The sequence below is a fragment of the Podarcis liolepis genome (assembly GCF_965112155.1).
Source record: "Podarcis liolepis genome assembly, chromosome: 10".
NCBI lineage: Eukaryota > Metazoa > Chordata > Lepidosauria > Squamata > Lacertidae > Podarcis > Podarcis liolepis.
In genome coordinates, this window is record NC_139562.1 from 63,605,405 (window position 1) to 63,629,725 (window position 24,321).

The following is a 24,321-nucleotide window of genomic DNA, read 5'->3' on the forward strand; positions in this document are numbered from 1 at the left end:
CGGCGCTCATCTCGCTTTCAGGCCGAGGGAGCTGGTGTTTGTCCACAGACAGCTTTCAGGATCATGTGGCCAGCAGGATTCAACCGCTTCTGGTGCAAAAGGACACCATGGAGAATCCTTATTAGTCTGTCTGAAATCCCAGTTCTAGATTTGGGGCTTTAGTACAAATAGCTGAAAATTCATGTTAGGACCCTGCCTATATTAGGCCAGCTGAAAGGCCCCCCAAATAGTGTGCAAGCTTTGGAGTTCTTCAGAACTCTTAAATCAGATAGTAAAGGTAAAAAAAGGGACCCCTGGATGGTTAAGTCCAGTCAAAGGCAACTATGGGGTTGCAGCGCTTGCTATCAGGTTGAGGGAGCCGGTGTTTGTCCACAGACAGCTTTCTGGGTCATGCGGCCAGCATGACTAAACTGCTTCTGGCACAACGGAAACACCATGATGGAAACTAGAGCGCACAGAAATGTTGTTTGCCTTCCTGCCGCAGTGGTACCTATTTATTTACTTGCACTGGCGTGCTTTCAAACTGCTAGGTTGGCAGGAGCTGGGGCAGAGCAATGGGAGCTCACCCTGTTGTGGGGATTCAAACTGCTGACATTCCAGCTGGCAAGCCCAAGAGGCTCAGTGGTTTAGACCACAGCACCACCCCCACCCCTTTGCTTAAGCACATTTAGACAGACTTGTGGGAAAACAATAGGATCTTCAGGATAGGGACAAGGTTGCTCTTAACTGTGCCATCCAGGGATGTTCTCTGCCCAGGCTTTTGGCTACATAAATTGCTTGTGTTTCCTGAAAACATTCATTTCTAGAGCCTTCAGAATACTGCAGCAATGACAGCAGGAGTGGGCAGCATTTTTTTCCACCAACAGTTGAATTCTTATGGAAGTATTCTGCCAGCAGTGGGTGTGGGGCTAGAGGAACTGGACTGAAGGGGGAAAAACCAGATCTTCATCTGATGCTCCACAGTTTCTTCCTGTTGCTCAGCTGGTTGGTATGTTGTTAGTCATGTAAGATTAGGCAGGGTGCCAGAAGCAACCTAGGGGGAACACAGATTATACCTACTTCTGAATTTTTGGAAGAAAAAAAAGCAGGTTTCTTGGTGATTATCAAAGAATGGCGATGTATAAAATACATGTACAAAATGCAGTTGAGATATGCACCCCCCAAAGCCCACTGGGTATTGTGCATAATGGCTGGAGAATGTACAACATTTCCCTGAAATATGCACATTCCCCAAGACCTGCTGCAGATTGTGCACAATGCAGTGCAGTTGAAATATGCACAAATCCCAAATCATGATGGGAATTATGCATCACGGCAGGAGAACACACAAAAGTTCAATCACAATATGCACATTCTCCAGGAAACATGCAATTCCCTCTTCATGTATGTGTGCATTCTCCATTAGGCCTGGGGAATGTGCACAATGACCAATTGCAATGCACTTATGCACTTTAATCGCTCAGTTTCCATTCCCTTTAACACTCACCCAATTGCTGCCTGTCTGCCCTGGCACCAAGGCTACTTCCCCCCTTCTGGGTTGTGTGAGGATAGTCTATTGCACCGCCGACATATATTTCTGCTAGTGCTGCTTTACTAACACCCTCCCCTCCCGCCCCGGTATATTATTATTATTGCCCATAAAGGTCAAAATTGCCTCTTTTCTCTGGCACCAGGCTACACACATCAGCTTTGATTCAGGAAGCGAATGCTTCTTTGTACAGCAGGTGCTCCAGATTCATAAAGGTGCAAATCAGAGCACAATCTCACAGCAGGAGAGGAGCAAGAGAACCGGCCAAGACCTATTTACAATGAGATTCCAAGAAAGACCCTCGAGGCAGCTTTGCAACTGGCAATGCCGCCGCGGCCACCACAAGCCTAGACGCAGCTGCAGGAAAACACATATTTTTTAATATCCCAGGGACTGGCACTCAGGCCACATAACCGCCGCAAGTGTGATCTTGTGCTGAATAAGGCCAAGCCACAGGAGAGAAAAGATTAAGAGTATCAAAGGAACACTTTTCTCCCTCTTTCACTTCTTTCTTGTTACACACTAGATTTAAAAAGAAGAAGGGGGGAAAGGGAAAGGGAGGGGGGGGAAGAGAACCATTTTGCTCAACATTCAATTTCGAGAAGAATTAAATTAGACCAAAACATTGTTCGGAATTAGAAGAGCGAAAAGGGGATTTTGGAAGCGCAGCGTGTGGCTTGGAGGTATTGCCCTCCCCTCATCAAAACCAAGCCATATAAAGCTTTTTAGAAAAGGAACTATTACCGTACTCTTGCTAACCAACGATTCAACTCTCTCCTTCCGATAAGTACTTTTGAGGTTTATTTTCTTTAAAGAAAAACTTCTGATTCAAAAAGCAATTTCTCCCACAGATTGTATAGAAAGATGTTAGCTGAGCCATTTAATTCTGTTAAGCGCTACTGGGCTTTCCACCCCACCCCCTCTTTCCCTGTTAAGATTGGCCATTTTGAAGTCAGCAGTGCCTGGGTATATGTAGGCAGGACAGCAACGGACACACATTCCTTTCATTTGGGAATATATTTGCCCTCTCATTCAAGATCACTGTACAGGTCAAACTTAGCAGCATCCTTATTTCAGAGGATTGCAAGTTCCAATTGCTCTTATTTTTGAATTATTGATTGTCATTTACCTTTAGGAGGGACAGACGGAAATTAAGGGCACAAAAAACCAAGTGAATGTTGTTATTTATTCTTGTTTCTTTTTTAAAATTGGTAAAGACAGTAAACTTGAGGCAGTGTACTGAATGCATTGTTCATATAAATAAATTCCAACTCACATTCATATAAAAACCTACCTAGTTTCTCAGTCTTCTCCCACCCTTCCTCATTTGCCACCTACCAACACCCTGTCCTTACTTTGTTTTGATTTAGGGACATGGGTGGCGCTGTGGTCTAAACCACTGAGCCTCTTGGGCTTGCCGATTAGAAGGTCAGTGGTTCGAATCTGTGCAACAGGGTGAGCTCGGTCCCTGCTCCTGCCAACCTAGTAGTTTGGAAGCACACCAGTGCAATCAGATAAATAGGTACCACTGCGGCAGGAAGATAAATGGCATTTCTGTGTGCTCTAGTTTCCATCATGGTGTTTCCGTTATGCCAGAAGCAGTTTAGTCATGCTGGCCGCATGACCCAGAAAGCTGTCTGTGGACAAACACCGGCTCCCTCAACCTGATAGCAAGCGCTGCAACCCCATTGTCGCCTTTGATGGACTTAACCATCCAGGGGTCCTTTTTTTACCTTTACTATCTGATTTAAGAGTTCTGAAGAACTCAAAAGCTTGCACACTATTTGGGGGCATTTCAGCTGGCCTAATATAGGCAGGGTCCTAATATGAATTTTCAGCTATTTGTACTAAAGCCCCAAATCTAGAACTGGGATTTCAGACAGACTAATAATTCTCCTTTCTACTGTACTTTCTGCATCTTTCCTTGCTGCTACCTCTGTGATGCTGAGCTCTCTCCCCCCCCTCCCCCCATGCTAATCTCACGGCTGCATCAGTTACCGGTAACTGGTTTTCAGGATCTAATGTAACGTTACCAGATTTTTTTCAGTGAATCTGGGGACACTTTAATCAATTAATTAATTACTGCCCATTCGGGACGTTGATGCTTCAGCAATGGCAGAGGGGCGGCCGCTGCCTTGACCTCAACTGCCACGTTTCCCCTTCCTCTGAGGCTTCTATCTCCTTTCTCCATGAGCCTGGGCAGCCCCTCAGTTGTTGGTTCTTCGGTGGTGGTGGTGGTGGGGAAGTGGTGTGCGGTGGGTCAGGCATGGAAGGCGGAGAAGGAGGGCCAAGAGCGGAGGCAGCGGTGAGGCTTGGGCAGTGCGATGCCTCCCTTCCCATCAGAGCAGCCCCAATTCCATTCCTACTTGCGTGCAAGCAGGAGGGGGCAGGGATCCCTCAGCTGGGAAGGGAGGCTTCCCGTTGCCTAACTCAGAGATCCCTGCCCCTCCTGCTTGCACACAAGCTCTGATAGGCAGCATGAAGCCTCTCTTCACAGCTTAGTTGCTGGGCTCAGGGAAGGGGAGGCAGCCCGGAAGCTGCATCTTAGAGCCCCTGCACTACCATCATATGGGGACTTCCGAGTAGCTCCTGAAGCCAGCCAGAGCCAACTGCTCCGGGCTGCTGAGACTGCTGCCGCTGTGTTTCCCGGGGACATTAGATGAAATCCAGGGACATTCCAGGGATGGAATTTGTCCGGGGACTTATTCGCAAATCCTGGGACTGTCCCCGGGAAACAGGGACATCTGGTAACCCTAATCTAATGTACACATAAGGAGCATCAGGATATTAGATTCATGTTACTTCTGGCTTGAGCATGATCAGTCCGTTGCTTGCTTTTGTCAGGCTGTTTGTCCTTCACTGGTCTCCTGCTATTATTGCAAAGGGGGCTTGCAGTCAATAAATACACTGTTTTTCTCTGTGGAGCAGCAATGATTTATGTATAATAAAGAGGTCCCATTCTAATCTATTCAGATCTTCTGTAGCTTCTGAACTGTGAAGGTATGTGGAATTTGAAGGACTAGCTATTTAGACCTCCCCAGGCGAGAGATTGGGAAGTGATTGAGATAGGAGACCCTTGTGTAAGCTGGGAGATCAGGCCACCATACAACGTAGGAAAGTTAATTGTGATGAGCTTCCTTTGGGAATACAGTCGTATCTTGGATCCCAAATGCCTTGGTACTCGGACGTTTTGGCTCCTGAATGCTGCAAACCCGAAGTGAGTGTTGGGGTTTGCGAATGTTCTTTAGAACCCGAACATCCGATGGGCCTTCCGCAGTTTCTGATTGGCTGCAGGAGCTTCCTGCAGCCAACCAGAAGCCGCACCTTGGTTTCTGAATGTTTTGAAAGTCAAACAGACTTCCGGAACAGATTCCGTTCGACTTCCAAGGTACATCTGTAGTGACAATCCCCAAATGCTGTATGTTGCCATTTTATTTCCTCGTTTGGATATTCTTCTCTCTCCTGTTTATTTTTAAGCTGTTAAGGCAGGTTAGCTTACAGTGGTACCTCAGGTTACATATGCTTCAGGTTACATACACTTCGGGTTACAGACTCCGCTAACCCAGAAATAGTACCTTGGGTTAAGAACTTTGCTTCAGGATGAGAACAGAAATCGTGCTCCAGCGGTGCGGCAGCAGCAGGAGGCCCCACTAGCTAAAGTGGTGCTTCAGGTTAAGAACAGTTTCAGGTTAAGAACGGACCTCCGGAACGAATTAAGTACTTAACCCGAGGTACCACTGTGTTTGCATTGTTTTTATATGGGTTTATTTATTTATTGACATTCTGATTATCTGTCATTACTACTTTTTTAATTTTTGCATTTATTATTATTCATTTGATATGCTGTGAACCGCTTTGTGCACCATTGTGGAGTAGTGGCAAATAGACAAAATGATGGTGGTGACTGTTTGCTTTACAAATGAATAAGAGTGATTTCCCAAAGAGTTGGCCAGTCCCCTAAATTTACTTATTTCTTTACAATTTTATTCTACTTTTTTAAAGCAACTAATGTCCTCAAAGCAGGTAACAGTGCACAGCAATATAACTGGAACCAAGTAGAATAAACATATAGCTACCCTTTAACTTTTAAACAAAAGGGGAAGACTTCTGGAAAAAACAAACCCACGATACACTGTACTCCCAGGTCCACTCGGTTCAGTCTTAAAATGTCTGAAGAACATACTTAGACAATTCAGATATTACACTTTGTGGAAAAAAGATTGTATTTGATTTACAATTCACAGGATTTACAAATAATGACAAGATAAAACAGATTAGCAAGTTTGGATACCTTTGCTGATCAGACAGAAGGCAAGTATAGAGGCATAATTTGACACAGAATTCTTAGGTAAAACTATTCAGAGTTCCTTACATTCCAGGTGTGCTGAGGAAGCGCATATAGATGAAAGCAAATGTTTAACATAAAAGGAAAGATATGAAAAGTGACACCCTGTTACTGCCTCCCTTTTTTTTTACTTCTATTGGAATTCACGGCTGACTTCCACAGTAGCCATAAGAATCACGTTGCTAGTGACTTGCTCCAAAAGAAATCAGGAAGAGACTTACCGATACATCTTGACGATGAACATGAAGGCAACAAATTTGGATAACTCCAGTACAGGGAGAGAGGTAGCAAACTGAAAGTCTGTTACTGTGTTAGGAGCCAAGCAGGTTTAAGGTGTCACAGGACAGAAAACACCAGAGCAACACCAAAAAGATAATGAGCGTTTTGATGGCAGTGCTACATGAACTGCCCCAGAAGTATGGTGAAAAATGAATTTAACAAAGATTGCTTTGCTTTTTTTTGTGCAACATAGCAATTTAAGATAACGTACCAAGCTTTATCAAATGGCCTGTAAGCTGACTAATATTGTAAACACACAATACATCTTTGACGAGTTACTTTAATTTCCATAGCTAAGTTAATGATGATTATTCCATCCATTGCAGCATTCCAAGGCTCAAGTGGTGTTTAGATTAGACGGGGCACAGGATTTCCTTACAATGAGTATTTTACATTAACAACACAGATTCCAACCCCCCCCCCCTTTTAAAAACACACACAGACAAAAACCAAATAACAATCTCCCTTGGATAGTGTGAAGATTTGTTTTTAAAAAATCCTATGAACCATTCCAACAAAAGATATACATATTTGAATCATGTCAAACAGCACACTATTGGCAATAAGCTAATTACAGGCATTCTGCTGGTCAATTTTCTCACAAAAAAGTCATCAAACCACACATAAATATTTTTGATACGATTCTCTTTACAAAACCATTCAGATCCATATAATTAGTACAAGTAAGGCACATTAGCATATGTAATAAAACTATCATTTAAAAAAGAAAAGAAAAAAAGGCCAATTTTATTTGCCACAATTTCTGAATCAAATTAGAATTTGCCACCGGTACTTTCCATCAGGGATGATAAGAGATAGTCTTGCAACTCTGTAGGGAAGTCTACAAACTTGCCAGATCCAGATGTTTCTGGGTCTTGGATAATCGTGATATGCTTCCCCCACAACAAAAGCATCAAATTGCACTTTTATGCAGCCAAAAAACGGCTTTGCTTTGGCTGAACACACGCTCTTCCCAGGGTATTTTCCCTCAGTGTGTGATTCAGAATTCATGTGGCAGCAACAGTGTCAGCAAGTGCGAACAATCACTTTGCTGAAACCTAGACAAAACCACTGTTCATTCCCAGCTGTTGCTTTGCCAGTGGTGCACTAGTTATTTGGAAGTACCTGGTAATCTTGGCGCACTGAGGACGTTAGGTACCTTGCATGCTCTGCACACTGAATACCATGCAAAAGTACTCATACATCATGGTTAAGATTTATGCTCTTAGGGGGACATACATGCACCTTCCTAGTTAAAGGATCAGTCCATCCCAAATAATCTACAGTATTGTCCACTTTGACCCTGGCAAAGTGAGTAGGAGGGAAACAGTCACAACCACTGTTTTTAGCACTTGGTTTTCAGATACGTAAAGATGTATAGTACCAAACCCACTGCAATGTCTTAAACAGAAAAAAGTCATAGCAAATGTGGCTTTCGTTCTACTCATTATGAGCAGAACACAGGACAACTGGATTTATTTATTTTTTTAAAAAAAGAATAAGAAGAAAATCTATTTCCAATTACTGAAATTAAAAGAGGGATATTGCATTTATTTTTCCAATATGCTATTACTTTTCTAGTACACATATTGCTTAAAAAGTATAAAGAATGCTATAGGTAGTGAATTTAACTAGCGTAATGAATTCTAAAAATGCTGATGCTTCAAGATTGTACTATTTGATTAAATGAGCTATAACTTTACCCTCCCCCACCCCAGAGGACTTCCCTCATTTCCCACTGAAAATTCATTTACACACAACACAGGATTTTAATTAGAAGCATAATTTACAGTAAAAACTCTTTACATTACAGCTTTGCTATAAAAAAAACCCAAAATCTTTTGTTTTTCATTTAAAGTTGTAATTACACATTAAAAAATAGAACACTATTTCCTTATTAGGAAGAATGAATTTACACATCCAGATCAGTCTTCTTTATTGCAGCTTTCAAATCAAAGGTCAGTTACTTTATTTTCTAAAGCAGCTGCTATCTGTTGTAATCGAAAAGCAAGCTGCATTTTTTGAGCAGCTGGGTCCTCTTCCAGTGCATTTATGATCTAGAAGAAGAAGAAGAAGAAGAGAAATCAGGATTCAGGCAAGACACACAGCTTCAGTTTTAGTTTTCACAGCCATAGGCCTGTTCAGCTATATATTACGCGGAAGAAAATCTCATGGATTTTGAAGGGTATTATTTCAAAGTGTAGATCAGAAGCCACGTTGCTTTATTAAGACAGAATAGCGGAGAGATTAAAGAGGCAAAAATGACTAGAGAGGGGGAAGGCCTGCCATTGCAGAGTCATCTCCTCTATGGGTGGTGGGTACTTTGCCTGGCAGCCTGCATAACCCTCAAATGCTTCCCACTGCCAGGAGAGCTCTGTCCTGGCTGCCTGAAGCTACCATCTAAATGCAAGCAACTCTTGATTGTTGACACAAGAGCAGATTGTGTGTGTGTGTGTGAGGGGGGTTCATTCAGATTGGTTGGGAAGTGAGCCAAGCCATTTCCTTTTTTTTTTAAGATTGCCTTGTGTAATGCAAACCCTTGTCTGTCTCTAATTACCTATAGCCATACCTCTTGTTACGTTTGCTTCAGGTTAAATCTTTTCAGGTTGCGTCCCGCGGTGACCCGGAAGTACTGGAAACGGTTACTTCTAGGTTTCGCCGCTCGCGCATGCGCAGACGCTCAAAATGACATCATGCGCAGAAGCAGCGAATTTCGACCTGCGAACACGCAGACGTAGGTTGCGTTCTGCTCATGTTGCGAACGGGGCTCCGGAACGGATCCCGTTCGCAACCAGAGGTACCACTGTATTCAAAGATGAGCACCATTACTAGCCAATAAATTTTTAAAAAGCGTGGCAGAAATAAGGAATGCTCCTTCATAGCTTGTGGATACTGAACTTTTGTTGTCTGATGGTAGCTAGTTTGTCCTACTGACAATTGATTTTGTTGTTTCACTGATAGGTGTGCCCCTGCCTATATTTTCTTGGCAGAAGAGGAAGCGACAACTATCGTGAAAGAGGACAAGCTCTTTAAAGAGGCTCTGAAGGCTGCTACAGGTGTAGCCAACGGTTGCAACATCATGACGCCCAGTATGAAGCTAGCACAGTAAGCCAGCTTCTCTCCCTTTGACTAATAGTCCCGAGATCAGGGGTAGGCAACCTAAGGCCCGGAAGCGGCCCATTTGCCTTCTCAATCCTGCCCACAGACGGTCAAGGAATGAACATATTTTTACATGAGTAGAATGTGTCCTTTTATTTAAAATGCATCTCTGGGTTATTTGTGGGGCATAGGAATTCATCCATTCCCCCCCCCCCTTCAAAATATAGTCCGGCCCACCACATGGTCTGAGGGACGGTGGAGTGGCCCACAGCTGAAAAAGTTTGCTGACCCCTGCCCAAGATCTTTCAAGAGATACCGTATTTTTCGCTCTATAAGATGCACTTGACCATAAGACCATAGTTTTAGAGGAGGAGAACAAGAAAAAAAAAATTCTTTCCCTCTCTGCACAGCGCCTCTTCAGCAAAGCAGGAGGAGAAATGGAAGGGACTCAGTTTCTCCTACCGCTTCGCTGAAGGGGCACTGCGCAGAGAGGGAAAGCTGCGCAGCGCCTCTCCAATGAAGCAAAGTCAGAACAGCAAGAGGGATCGCTGCACAGCCTGCATTCGCTCCCTAAGACGCACACACATCCCCCCTTACTTTTTAGAAGGGAAAAAGAGTGTCTTATAGAGCGAAAAATACGGTAGTTGTGGGTAGGCCTGGGTGATTTATCAATATATTGTCCAGGGACCGGTATGAGGGCCAGGCAGCGATGACAGCTTCACTCAGTGGTATATCGCTGGTGAAACCGCAGCCACTCCTGAGTCCCTCTGCCTCCAGTGCCCAGCATGCTGAGGGAGAAACAAACTGCAGCCAGGAGCTGGAGGCAGAGGGAGTGGCCGCAGTTTCACCAGCGATATGCCACTGGTAAAACCACGCTCTGCTCTCTTACCACAGCGGAGGGAGAAGGAAATTGCATAGACAAGGCGTGATACAGCTTGTTCCTCCCTCCCGCTTCTTTAAACTGCTTGGCTGAGAAGTGTGCCACGGCCCTTGCCTCCGCCAAGCAGTTTTGCAAAGCCCCAGACCCCATGAGCTAGCGGCAGGGTGGTGGCTCTGTTAAAGGGCTCCCACTCCCCAGCTGAGAGAGCCCCAGCCCCGCTCCATCACACTTTTCCATTGAGGTGGGTGTGGCTGCATGCCCCTCAATGGAGAAGTTTAAAGGGGCCGCCACCTTGCCTCTGGCTCACACAAGCCGGCAGAAGGGTGCCTCTTTCCTCCTGGGGTCGTTCACCCCAGGAGGAAAGAGGCGACGGGCCTGCATGGGCAAAGACAGTCAAATGCATGGAACCTGACAGGCTCCATGCATTTGGCTACCGCAGTGTGGTCTGTCTTCAAGGGGGCGGGGAGGAGAATAAGCTTGCTCACTCCCCATGCCAACAGTGCTGGAGGGAGCCTTGCGAAGGACCCTGTTGCTCGTGCGCAACCAGCAGGGACCTCGGGGCTGGCTCAGCTGAGGCAGAGCAGCCCTCTCGCCCTCCCCCCACAAGGAGCCCCAGGTCACTGTTGCTCACGCACGAGCTGCACAGACACCGGCTTGCTAAGTTGGGGGGCAGGAGTCTTTCCGCCCCCCCCCAGCTCAGCCGCAGGCTGGGGCCGATGCAGCTTCTTTCAACATCACGGTTTATCACCAAACCACGATGTTTGGCTGGTGGTAAAGCTCTGTGATGTTGAGTTTTCAACATCGCCGAGCCTTAGTAGTGGGGTGGGAGACCTGAAAATAATGGCAATATATTTCACATCTGGCAACCAATGGACCCCTCTGGTTTCAGATGGGTAGAAGAGTCTAAAAAGCCTGGGACACTAAGTTTCATGGACCTCTAACAACTATGGTGGCTCATTTCCAGAAGTAATGCATTTAGTATTACCGTATTTTTCACCCGATAGGCCACATTTTCCCCCTCCAAAAATGAAGGGGAATGTGTGTGCGTCCTATGGAGCGAATGCAGGCTTTCCCGGGCTTCTTGCAGCTCCGCGCCACCCTCCGGATCCCGGCGCGGGGCTCCAGAGGGTGGTGCGGAGCTGCCTGCGCTCCAGGGCTTCCTGAAGCTCCGCGCCACCCCCCGGATCCCAGCGCGAAGCTGCGCGGGGCTCTGGAGGGTAGCGCAGAGCTTCCTGCATTCCGAAGCCTGGTGCGCACTGAAGAGCGCCCCTGGGCTTCGTGCACCTCTCCGTAAGCCTGGGGAGACCGGCGCGGCTGCCTAGGCTTGCAGATAGCAGGCTGATCTGGGGGCTGGGGTCGGGGTAAGCTCGGGCTTCCCTCGTGCCTGCCCTGTGCCTGGGGAGGGAATTTTTTTTTTCTTTATTCCCCTCCCCAAAAATTAGGTGCATCCTATGGGGCGGTGCGTCCTATGGGGCGAAAAATACGGTATCTCTGGAAGTGTATACTCAATTCTGACCAAACTAAGCCTCCTATGTATATTTTGCTCTAGGAGGAGGCCTAGTTTGGTTAGATTTGAGTACAGTCTTCCAGAGATAATGCCAAGTACATTACTTCCGGTAAATGAGCCACCAGAGGGCTGTGAAAAATTGTGCCCCAGGCTTTTTAGACTCATCTACCCAAGTACTGAAAGGGATGCGGGTGGTGCTGTGGTCTAAACCACAGAACCTAGAGCTTGCCGATCAGAAGGTTGGCGGTGAGCTCCCGTTGCTCGGTCCCAGCTCCTGCCAACCTAGCAGTTCGAAAGCACATCAAAATGCAAGTAGATAAATAGGTACCGCTCCGGTGGCAAGGTAAACAGTGTTTCCGTGTGCTGCTCTGGTTCGCCAGAAGTGGCTTAGTCATGACCCAGAAGCTGTCGTCCGTGACTGGACCTAACGGTCAGGGGTACCTTTACCCAAGTACTATTGGTTGCCAGATGTGATTTCCCACCCAGCTCTCCTACCTCACTAATTTGGCTAACATTTGTTATCAGCACCACCAGTATTTTGGATTCTTCTAAGCAAACTCCAAAGATGTCAGCACCCACCTGCCCCTCCAACCCCCACGTATCAGAAATACAGTGCCTGTAAAAGCCAAGCACCAGGTAAGCTAGGAAATCATGAGCCCAAAGTCTATTAGCCTGTTGGCTCTTTTTCCTTGCTGCGGTGGCCCTTTTACAGCATAATAAAGCCATTCTGACAGTGGAAACTTACCTCATCATAGTATTTGTTAGTATACTGGTAGAGCTGGTGTAAAGCCACAAGGGTATTTAATGAGTCTGTGTGTGCCTATTAAACAAAACAAGAAGAAAAAGGAATGCGTCAGGGCACCGTCCTGGCTGCATAAGAACTCCAATGAAATATATATAGGAGCACCAGACACGATGTAAATCCCTTTTCCATATCCCAGCACTGGTACGCAAATCTTTTAATAGCTGTCTGGCTTGGTGAGGAAGTGAAACTGACAATTTTCAGGAACAACCCCCCCCCCCCCCACGCGTTAAGGTCTCCTGCTGGATTTGTTACAGGCAACCATGCTGCTTTCCTCATCATAGAAAGGGGTAAGCAGTAGCCTTAGTCTGGAAGAGGTTGACTCCAGATGCTTACAGAGGTCATGCGTGCAAATGATCCAAAGAACACCAACTTCATCTGGTTAAGAGCATAAGAGTACAGTGGTGCCTCGCAAGACGAAATTAATTCGTTCCGCAAGTTTTTTCTTCTTGTGAGTTTTTCGTCTTGCGAAGCACGGTTTCCCATAGGAATGCATTGAAAAGCAATCAATGCGTTCCTATGGAGACCATCCGGGGACAGAGGGGAAGCACCGCTCTGTCCCCTCTTTTGAAGCAAGGGGCTGCGGGGAGAAGATAGCTTCTCTCTGCCGCCCCTTGCTTCAAAGGAGGTCCGGGGACAGCGGGAAGCGCTTCCCGCTGTCCCCGGACCTGGGGCTGCGGGGAGAAGATAGCTTCTCTCTGCCGTCCCTTGCTTCAAAAGAGGTCCGGGGACAGCGGGTCTTCCCCGCTGTCCCCAGAGCTTGCGGGGCAAGCTTCGTTTTGCGAAGCAAGCCCATAGGGAAATTCGTCTTGCGAGGCAACTCGAAAATGAAAAAACCTTTCGTTTTGCGAGTTTTTCGTCTCGCGAGGCGTTCGTCTTGCGGGGCACCACTGTACTGTAGAATCAAGTCCACCAACATCTAGTGGCCAACATCTGGAAAGCCCACAAGCAAGTGGTGAGGACAATAGCCTTCTCCCTGCTGATAGTCACCAGCAGCTGGAATTTAGAGGCATAGTGCCATCATGATGAATAGCCCTGTCCCCCTGTAAATATGGCTGATGCCCTGTTAAGGCCATCCAAACCAATAAAAAACACGAGAAGACATTTAGACAAGTTCCTTGTGAGTTTCATGTACACAAACTAAATTTTAAATTAATCTTGAGGACGTGCCACATGTAAATTCCCTGAATGAAGCCAATTTGAAACTATGGTTGTGGCTTCTTTCCCCACGAGCCTTTATTCCTCTGTGCCATTTTCTTCAACTAAGCTATTAGAAATCCCATCGCTTTTGTTAACATTGGGGGAGGAGGGAATCACCCTAAAAGAATGTTTGAGCATCCTTTAAAATCAATAATTCACAAGCAACGCAATATTGTATGGGGAAAAATAATTCAAAAGATTCCGTTGGACAGGCAGAAGTTCTAATTGGACGTGAGCACAAAATGACAAATGCCAGAGCTTCATGCCTCTACAGTCATACCTCATGTTGCGTCTGCTTCAGGTTACGTGTTTCCCGCAGCAACCCGGAAGTACCGGAATGGGTTATTTCCGGGTCTCACCGCTCACGCAGAAGCGCTAAATCAAACCGCGCACGTGCGCAGACACAGAGCTTCAGCTTGCGTCAGTTCCATGTTATGGATGGGCCTCCGGAACGGATCCCATCCATAACACGAGGATCCACTGTATTCCCAAAGTAAGAATTCCAATTTGATACTTACCCTAGAAATCTCTGCTAAATGTGTATTCATGTCCTGGTCACTCACTTGTACCATTTGGCGAATACCTTTGTAATAACTAGAAAAAAAATCAACCAAAACAACAATTTTTAGTTGATGCAATTAATCATTTTAAAAATGCATTTATGCTTCGTAGCAATTTTATTTTTCTAATAACTACAACATCTACAACTACAACAGAGGTGCTCAAGAAATTGCAAATTTCCCTATGAAATGATCTGATCTGCATCTCTTGTTTCTTCTTTGCTTATACACACAATTGGCTTAATCCATCAAAGCGCTGCTACCATTGATTTCAACAACCCATGAGCGAAAGGAAGAACACACTGCATAACTTAGCACAAACCAGCAAAACTTTCTGTGGGCATTTTAACAGATTAGATAGCGCCTCAATAAACATGGTTGCTTCTGCACTGCTGCCCAAATTCTGTCATGTTCAACAAGTATACTGAACTATGGGGATTACCCGCCTCATTACTGAGAACTGCCAAGGCTGGCAAAAGAAGCATAGCCAAGCAAATGTTCAGTGTTTCTTACAGTCTGATCCCACAAATGCTTCTACTGAATTAAATGGAATTTAGTCCCATGTAGCTGTGCATAACATTGCAGTGTTAGACGTATTGGGCGAGTAATTAAACTTTATAGTCAGACATAGTTGGAATTTAGGAAGTGTTACAACTGGAATTGAGTGTATATTTTCATCTTCCTTTTTAACAGACTTCTAAATGAAGGATCTTGCAAACACCCATCCCCCAAATCTGCTTTCATCATTAATACTGAATTTTAAAATACACCAAAGTATATAGCTTTTGCAAGCTGAAGTATAACAGACAGCTCCAATGATCAAGCTTGAAAAATGTCACCAGAGACCTATACTCTAGCCTTTGAAAAGTCATGCCACAAAAAAGTTGTTAATCCTTTAAGGTGCTACAGGACATTTGGCACTTGTGAAATACTTCTCAACATTCTTTCTTCAACTTCTGTAATGCAGTTCACTGGATAGGACATTATAAAAACCACATTTGGAAAGGGGGGGGGGAGTCTTGTCTGAAAAATTAAAGATCAAAAGCCATGAAATTAACCCCAGATTCAAAGGTTTAAAAATCATTTAACATGTTCATTAACTTGGAGAAAGCCTGACACATTTATGCCTAATTTCATTCAGTCTGATTAAACAGATACCTGTTTTGAAACTACATATAAAGTTGTTGCAATATTTGATTTCACATCTGGATAGCAGGCAATAATGGGTGGTTATCAAGCCCAATAAGAGTGTGTGGAGCCATTTGATTAATCTAGGGTGAACTGGTTTTTGTGCATCATTTCACAGATGTGTCTTGAAAAATTCAAGCAGATTTTTATTTCCAGTGTACCATTTTCTACGTACATTCTTAACTTTGCTGGGGGGAAATGCAGGGAATGTGTGAATTCTATGCCTGTCTTTGCCCTTAGACTTACTCCTCTTGGAACTCTCACTATATAGCAATCTTCCCTCCAGATGTTTTGGACTGCAAGTCCCATCTGTCCCAACCAGCATGGATGATGAGAGTCGTAGTCACATAGAATCAAGTTGGAAGGGACCCTGAGGATCAACTAGTCCACCTCCCTGCATTGCAGGAATATGTAGCTGGTCCCGTATGGGGATCGAACCTGCAATAGTCCATAGGAACCAGGCTGGAAAAGGCCATTGTGAAGGATAGCATTATTATTGACAGAACCTACATTCCTCCTTTGTCCAATGAGATGTTACCACTATGTTTACCACTTCATTTTCCACCCTGTCGGTTTAATACATGGAATATTTTTTAATGAACATGTTCTGAAGTGATGATGAAATGGAATTGTTTTCCCGGTGACGAAAGCCCAGGTGCAATAACTCCCCTCCTCTTTACTTACTCTTCCACCATCTTCTTATACGTCGAGATCTCTTTTGCATAGAGTAACTTATTACTCGGAGAATCCTGGGAAAAGATGATATACACAGAGCTGAGTGTTCAAGTGCAGTTGGTGTGTTAGAGATTAATTTGTAGAAAATGCACTCATGTAAATAAAGTGTGTGTGCTACCGTAAACATTTGGAAAGCAGACTGTGGGTCGGTTTTGTCATATGCGAAGCTAAAAGGCCAAAGGAACCAGAGTCATGGTTGTCCAGACGGCATCCCAATCTCAGGCCACAGCATGAAAGTTGGTAGGAAGGCCTATGCCTCTCCCCCTGAGATCTCATAGTTCCAGGACAATGAAGCTGTTTAGCTTCAAGGGCAGCTTCTATCCCTAGAGTCCAGAGAGTAAGCCTTCGGGTCAGTCCAGGACCCTGAAACATGCCTAAAGGGGGGTAGGTCTCCAGGCTGAAATACAACTATTATCCTTCCTGCGCCCAACTGGCCAAAATAATTGAACCAAAGACCAGATGAATCTAGTTCAAAACACAGCAGGCCATCTAGTGCCAAGCTATTTGGCGCAGAGTAGGTGAAAAAACAACCCACAAAGTTGAACAGCAAAACAATCCTACACAGGATTGTAGAAGTGACCAATAAGTCACAAGTTGGGGATGGGACGCGGGTGGTGCTGTGGTCTAAACCACAAAGCCTAGGACTTGCCGATCAGAAGGTTGGTGGTTCAAATCCCCGCGACGGGGTGAGCTCCCGTTGCTCAGTCCCTGCTCCTGCCAACCTAGCAGTTCGAAAGCACGTCAAAATACAAGTAGATAAATAGGTATTGCTCTGGCGGGAAGGTAAACGGCGTTTCCAGTGCTGCTCTGGTTTGCCAGAAGCGGCTTAGTCATGCTGGTCACATGACCCGGAAGCTGTATGCCGGCTCCCTCGGCAAATAAAGCGAGATGAGCACCGCAACCCCAGAGTTGGCCACGACTGAACCAAATGGTCTGGGGTCCCTTTACCATAGGTTGGGAGGGCTGGGGCTGCAAAGAGAATAAGAGGGTGTGGGGAGAAGGCCAACTAGCCTTGAAATAGGGCCCTGACATTGCCTCGTTCCCACGCCCCGGATGCAGAGCACCTCAAGGGTCTGCCTCATTGGCCAAACAGGCCACAATGTGCCCCTCTGGCTGGTACCAAGGCGGGCAGGCCTTGTGGATATAGTGCTGTGAACAGGATGATAGGAGAGACATCCATTAAGTTTCAAAAACCAAGTTGCACCTTTAATAGATAAAAAATAAGTTGCAAACAGTAATCAGCTGTTATTCTAAAAGCAATAGAAAACAACTCTTTTGAATGTGTCACTAGAGATTAAACATTGAACTTTCGCTGAAGCTTCAAAACAATATAATCATCCTTACAAGCAAAGGCAAAATGAACTGATCTATGCGCTATCTTCTGTGATTACTGCTTTGTCTATCATAATGTACTTAAAACGTTCTCTCTCGCGTGCAGACACAGAGCAGAATGTAAAACACTTACCCTGCTTAATTTGTGCTCTGTTCTTGTGCAAGCATCCATGAAAGTCTGTGCAATGACTGACAAGGAAGCATCCACGACTTCGTGAACATGAACATCGAAGATGAAGTGGGGGTTTTTCAGTATGTTTACCCAGAACCTAAGCGGCAAGCTGTGAAGCAAGCAAAGAAAAAATGCAGGCCCTTATTAAGGAGTGAAGTTAAAGTGTAGAAAATGAGGCCCTGGCAAACAAAATAGATTGCTCTGCTTAAAATTGCTGCAACATTATTTTCAGTTTGATTATATGCTTAAGCCACTAAGTGAATCAGTATCCACAGTGTGCTTCTGCATGCTATATTAGAAAACAAAAAACCTACCCAAAAACAATTTGAGAGGTTTAGTCTAAAAGACACAGACAGCAGTCCCATTGCTACGTGCCCCAGAACCCCAAGAATGAGTATTTAGCAAAGCTGTGGCAATTCCTATGCAACAATAAGGCTGGCACTACTTAGTTGAAGTGGAGATCCTTTAACTTTCATGCTGTTGGGGTATATCATTTCAAATAGGAAAACTCAGATTCGGGAAGAACAGGGAAATCATCCTTGTAAACATCAAAAAGTAAAGCTGCCACATATATCTCTGTACGTTTCCTACCTATTCTGTCCTCCCACCTATCTTTTTCAGGGCTGGGAACACTTTGCAACTGGCTCTGTTTTAAAGCTTTCATCTTTCTCCCTCAGCAGCTTTGTTAAGGCATTCTGGCGTTTCCCTTCATTTTAAGGGTTGCTGCCCCAGTTTTAGAGGGCTGTGGTTGGGCAATATAGGCATAAAGAATAGCTGCTTGAAACTGTGGTTATGATCCAGGAACCATCTATTATAGACAGATAGATACAGACAGACAGAGACCCTCCAAGTGTCCCATTTTCCAGGGACAGTCTCATATTTACAGAAGCTGTCCTGGTTTCTGATTTGATCCTGGAATGTCCCACATTTCCTTAGGACGTTCCTATTTTCATCGGAGAAATGTTGGAGGGTATGGAGTTATGTGATAAGTAACTATACAGCCTTTAGAAGACACCCAGGCAGCCTTGTATAGGGAAGGTTTTTTTTACTGTTTACTGTTTTATTATGTTTCTCTATATGTTGGTTAGGGACGTGGGTGGTGCTGTGGGTTAAACCACAGAGCCTAGGACTTGCCGATCAGAAGGTCGGCGGTTCGAATCCCCGCTATGGTGTGAGTTCCCATTGCTCGGTCCCTGCTCCTGCCAACCTAGCAGTTCGAAAGCATGTCGAAATGCAAGTAGATAAATAGGTACCGCTCCGGCGGGAAGGTAAATGGCGTTTTCGTGCGCTGCTCTGGTTCGCCAGAAGCGGCTTAGTCATGCTGGCCACATGACCCGGAAGCTGTACGCCGGCTCCCTCGGCCTATAGAGCGAGATGAGCGTGCAACCCCAGAGTCGGCCATGACTGGACCTAATGGTCAGGGCTACCTCTACCTTTACCTTTATATATGTTGGAAACCACACAGAGTGGCTGGGGCAACCCAGTAAGATGGGCAGGGTATTATTATTATTATTATTATTATTATTATTATTATTATTATTATAGAATAGGACGTTCCTATTTTCACCAGAGAAATGTTGGCGGGTATGCACACACACACAGACAGCTTCTGCTGAGAGCTCTGAGTGAAATGTGGCCTTTTCTCTTCCACATCTGGTAAAGAGAGAGCCCTGGCTTACAGCAATAAAAAGCAATGTTGCTAGTGAATGAATGTATCGCCTTCTTCAGCCACTTCTCCCCTTGAACCCTGAAAGTTCATACCTGTTCGTTTTCCAGATGTGGATAGTATCGTCATCTTTGATATCATGCTTTTCCGCTTGCTCATCAAGAAAATCAAAGAAATATTTCACAGCTGGCGGCACAACATGCTTTGAGTCAAGTACGCTGTGAAAAAAGTTATCTACAAACTGCTGAAGTGTACCCTGAAGAAGAATTAAGGGTGGGGGGAAGAAAACATACATACATGCATTAAAAATTCAGGTTATAGTGCAAGTGTAGCATTTTCAAGGATATTATTTCAAATTTACAAGAATGCTTTCTAAACTGATTTATAGTCAACTGTAGAGGCCTCCGTCCCAAGTGACCAAGGAATCACAATAGCTTGAAGTGCAGCATTTTTCATCTCTAAATGGGTAGTAAATGCTCTTATGAACATCATGAAATGAACAGCCATAAGAAATGGTCCAGGGAGCTCCGGAAACACAATTCTCTACTCTGTTTTAAAGAGGTGGGGATTTCAGTATTGTTGCTCAGGGAATGCAAAAAGCCCAACTCTGAAATAGATGGACAAGTATAGGAGGGAACTGATGGCGGAGTAATGCACTTATAATTATGCTTCCCAGATACATTCTGGTAATTACTGGCATGGACTTTTGTGATTTACTAACCTAATTATAATAAAGCCTTGCGTTTATAGTCTCTCGTTTGTGGCTTCACATGAGGAAACTACTTTTGGATTTTAACCTTATGCAGAGCATGCAAGATCCCAAACTGCTTGCCACAGGATATAAATGTGTTTATGGGAGGGGGTGGGTTATGGGTTTGTTTTGTTCTTGTTTTTAATTATGCATTTTGTTTTTTATTTTGTATTTTTATGCTGTGAACTGCCCTGAGATCTTCAAATGAAGGCAGTATGCAAATTAAAGTATAATAATAATAATAATAATAATAATAGGAATCTGGCTGGCCCACATAAGAACAGGTTGCTGGACTAGAGAAAAGTCTGCTTTAATCGATCAGGGCTCTTGTGTTTTTAGGTTTCATTAATTCCACACAGCTTTGCTTTAAGGAAGTTCACACAATCTGCAGAACAAATTTCCCCATCAGCCAGATGTTTTCAGATGGTGGCAACAGTGGAAGTCAATATGGACAGCTCACATTTAAGGCTACTAGAGGCAGAAATGCAAATTAAATGTCAAGTTGGCTTTGTTATGCTTTGAGTATAACACAGAACAGCACCGAGCTCACCGCACACTTGTATTGCGTTTAACTTCTCTAAGCTCACAAGCTAGCAGGCCACTTAGTGTTAGAAGGAGAGGCACAGCCACTGACAGGGGCATGAAAGGGGAGAGGCATAGTGTCAGTGCAGGCAAACAGAACAGTGGCTGATATGTGTTATGCAAATATTTATACATCACAGAAACTATTTTGGAAATATCATGACTTCCTCATTCTGTGAAAAATCAAAGCACAATAAGCTATCTAGCTCTGAGGTGCCTCAGGAATTGTCACGATTCAACCGTTGTATGTGCTGACCAATTTGTGAAGACAATCCTGGGTTTCCACCTCTAATGTCCTTGACAATAAACACAAAGTGTATTATTTACGTAACTAAAAATACAGACTCATAAACACAAGAGAAAGCTATTGTTTTTAAATTAAATCTGAGCCCTAAAGAAGGATTCCACACAGTAACACTTAACACCCCGAATTACGAGTACCTTCTAGAGATGATGGCAATTTTAACTTGATGTCTCAATCTTACCTTCACAGAGAGGAGTCTTGTCAGGTAGATTTCTGTAATAGCTTTGGTTCTCTCCTTCTCTTTCATGCTTCCTCTTTTTGATTTGCCTTCATCAACTTCATCTGCCGGCCGAACTAGATGCCAGATCTTATTTTCCTCTTCCAACAATGCACGCCCTGAAAATAGCAAAAGCGACACATTTCAAAACAATCACATTAAAATTAAATCCACTGGCCGTGCGCCGATTGCCGTGCCATGAATCATGTGCCAGAGGACTGTGACTAATGTGCATATTTAGTTGCCTGTAATTAATATTATTTGCATTTCATAAACATGAAGGTGCCGAACTAACAAAAGTGCTGATGCTTTTCTTCAACGCGCCTGCTCAGGTCTTATTTGAAAAAACAGGTCTTATAAAGTTTTAAAACACAAGTGCAGTCTACTAGAGCTCCGGGGCAGAATTGCAACTCCTGTACAGGCTTCCAAATGAGTGGGAGCTTCCTATTCCCAGTAAGGAATTGTCCATTTATCTAATGGGATTTGGAGTGTGGCACATTCAGCAATATCTATGTACAGTGGTACCTCGGGTTACAGACACTTCAGGTTACAGACTCCGCTAACCCAGAAATAGTACCTTGGGTTAAGAACTTTGCTTCAGGATGAGAACAGAAATCACGCAGCAGCGGCGCGGCAGCAGCGGGAGGCCCCATTAGCTAAAGTGGTGCTTCAGGTTAAGAACAGTTTCAGGTTAAGAACAGACCTCCAGAACGAATTAAGTTCTTAACCCGATGTACCACTGTATATGATGTAGAAACCGTCTCTACTTGCTTGTCCCATGTGTGCATCAGAATGCTACATAACTCTAAATTCTATTTTAGTGTGTCAGAACTTTCCCTTCCTGGGTGTGTTTTCCCTCACTCTCTTTTCCCTACGAGGCATGCTTTCAAATTTTAACCATTTCCAGGGAGGTTGAGATGTTGGCCCATTGCGGAGAAGCATGGGGAGGGCAGCGCTGTGCGGCATGTGGTGGTATAGGCAGCCCAACATTCCTGCAGTGACACACCACACTGAGCTGCTCACTGTTGTGATGTACGGAAGCCCCACATGAAGCACTCGGGAGTCAAGCTGTATTTTAAATAGGGCTTTATTCCAGTTGCAGTCTTGCAACATCATAAAGCAGTCTTCTTAAGTCAACTGTACCTCTTTATACGAGTTGGCTATAGACCGACTGCCTCGTCACGTAGGGCTGTGGCACCCAGCGCAGGCAGGGGGGCAGCCATGATGGTGCCCCACCAGGATCACACTGCCAGGGGCTCCTCCCGCACTCCTCTTCCTCCACCAGTGGCTCTTCCCCAGACTCAACTCTCAGGCCCTGGACTCTTGGCCTGGTGCCCCTGAGAGCCCAGCGCCGGGGTGCCCCGCACCCCAACGCCTATGGGTAAGACGGCCCTGTACCCACAACACTCCAACGGTAAACACCAATGACCGATCCGGGCCACCTCACTGACTGCTACTGGATTACGGGGAGATGGAGATGCCAGCTAAGTTTCCTCTTCAAATCTCCTATCAGGCGGCGTTAGAAAAGCTGCTTTCTCTCAGAATCACAGTACACAACATGGTGATAATACCAATCTTCCTTACAAAGATATAGGCTACCAAAGTAATGTACATGAAGCATTCTGAGCACCCCAAAGCGCTACACAAAATACTTGCTTATTACTGCCAATGTAATAAAGAGCATTGGCAGGAGAAGGAATTCGATGAAAGTCCAGACTAACCAATCTTTATTTGTGAACTGAGATGAAAAAATAAAATAAAAAATTGGGATAAATCAAACTAATTTCTTTCCAAGTCCCATTGAAAAGAACAGGAATGCCACGGGAGTTGCACATTTGTGAAACTCCCATTTATTCCATCATGTCATTTGGCAATGCGAAATTTTACTGCACTTAATTCTCTAGACTTTATAATCAATCAACACATCACTGTCTAGAAAAAGAAAGAAAGAAAGAAAGAAAGAAAGAAAGAAAGAAAGAAAGAAAGAAAGAACTATTTCTAAAGGATTTGGACATCGTTCCACATTTTTTGGAAAGAGATGTAAACCCATTCTCTTTGTATATTATTAGTGGAAACCAACTTTAAAAAGTCTAGGTCCATATGAAATGACTTCAATAAAAACAGCCAAACCTAAGCATACAAAAGTCCTTTTCAAGTCTTTTTTTTTTTTTTGGAAAAATTGGCAGAGGTGGGCTCTGTATTCAGGCCTCATAACAGCATGTTGCTTCTTTTTCTGGGGTGGGGGAACATTTCTTCTCTTTTTACGCAACAAAGAACTCCACAAATCATTGTCGGTTCAAGCTGTAGCTCTCCACTGGCTCTCTAACATTTTATAGCTTTCCAAATAAACAAGCTGGCATTGGATAATTCTAAGAGACCTAAGCACTAATGAAAAGAAACATTAGCTAGGAATGAAATATTACCTTTCCAGAATTCCCCTGGAAGCTATTTCCTGTGCAAAAAAAGGGCACTGAGTGGTTGGAAGCCTTCATCTTTGAAACCCAATAGATCATTTTTGCTACCTGATACAGCTCTCCGCATACATGTTATCAGAATTTCCTGCTTTTAGTCTATCGCTAAGTAGATCCTGATTCAAACAGCCTCTTGGTTTCAAGATATATTTTCATCTGTGCATCTATACACAAACCCGAGAAACCTACTTTTTCATTTTCAATTTTATTTATGTAACCCACAAAGAATAGAAACTTTAAAAAATGGATTGTCAAACTCTGGAAAGCTTTTATCATCAATTTGCATTTAAGCAACCACATTTAGAAAGCAGTAACACATAAAAACAACAACCAGGCAACTGCTTTCCTCAAAGAACTGAAATGCTATTGACACACCAGTTCCAAAAAACCTTTAGAGAGAGTGCCCTTTATCAAACTTGTTCCCTGTCATAGTAGGAGCCAGAGGACAAAAAGCCTCATCATATTGGGTCCCAAATAAGGAATGAATGCTAATATCCAATATTCCAGGCTTTGCCCACACAGAAAAAAACCACAGATGTTGAAAATGCAGAAGATTTAACTGACCAACAGGCTTAAAACTCAGCCTTCGTTCCATTGGCAGACGCCAGGACAAGGGACCTGCTGGGATGCATTACAAAACACACTGCCTATTTCTGCACAGGTTGTGCATTTAAATTCCATACCACCAGGAATCATGTAGTCT

The 24,321-nt window shown here is 44.3% G+C and overlaps 1 protein-coding gene across 3 annotated transcripts in view; it reads right to left on the minus strand.

The window, feature by feature from the left end:
* Positions 1–5,727: 5,727 nt before the first annotated feature.
* The window catches only part of PLXNB2 (plexin B2), a 351,580-nt gene continuing 332,986 nt past the window's right edge, over positions 5,728–24,321 (minus strand). For all 3 annotated transcript variants that reach the window (XM_083463227.1, XM_083463229.1, XM_083463228.1), the window contains exons 32-38: positions 21,112–21,266; positions 19,389–19,549; positions 17,589–17,736; positions 16,073–16,137; positions 14,159–14,234; positions 12,384–12,458; positions 5,728–8,209 (exon numbers count right to left, since the gene is read on the minus strand). In XM_083463227.1, the coding sequence (XP_083319353.1) occupies positions 8,105–8,209; positions 12,384–12,458; positions 14,159–14,234; positions 16,073–16,137; positions 17,589–17,736; positions 19,389–19,549; positions 21,112–21,266 (785 nt within the window). In that variant the 3' untranslated portion in view covers positions 5,728–8,104. The remainder of the gene's footprint in view (positions 8,210–12,383; positions 12,459–14,158; positions 14,235–16,072; positions 16,138–17,588; positions 17,737–19,388; positions 19,550–21,111; positions 21,267–24,321) is intronic.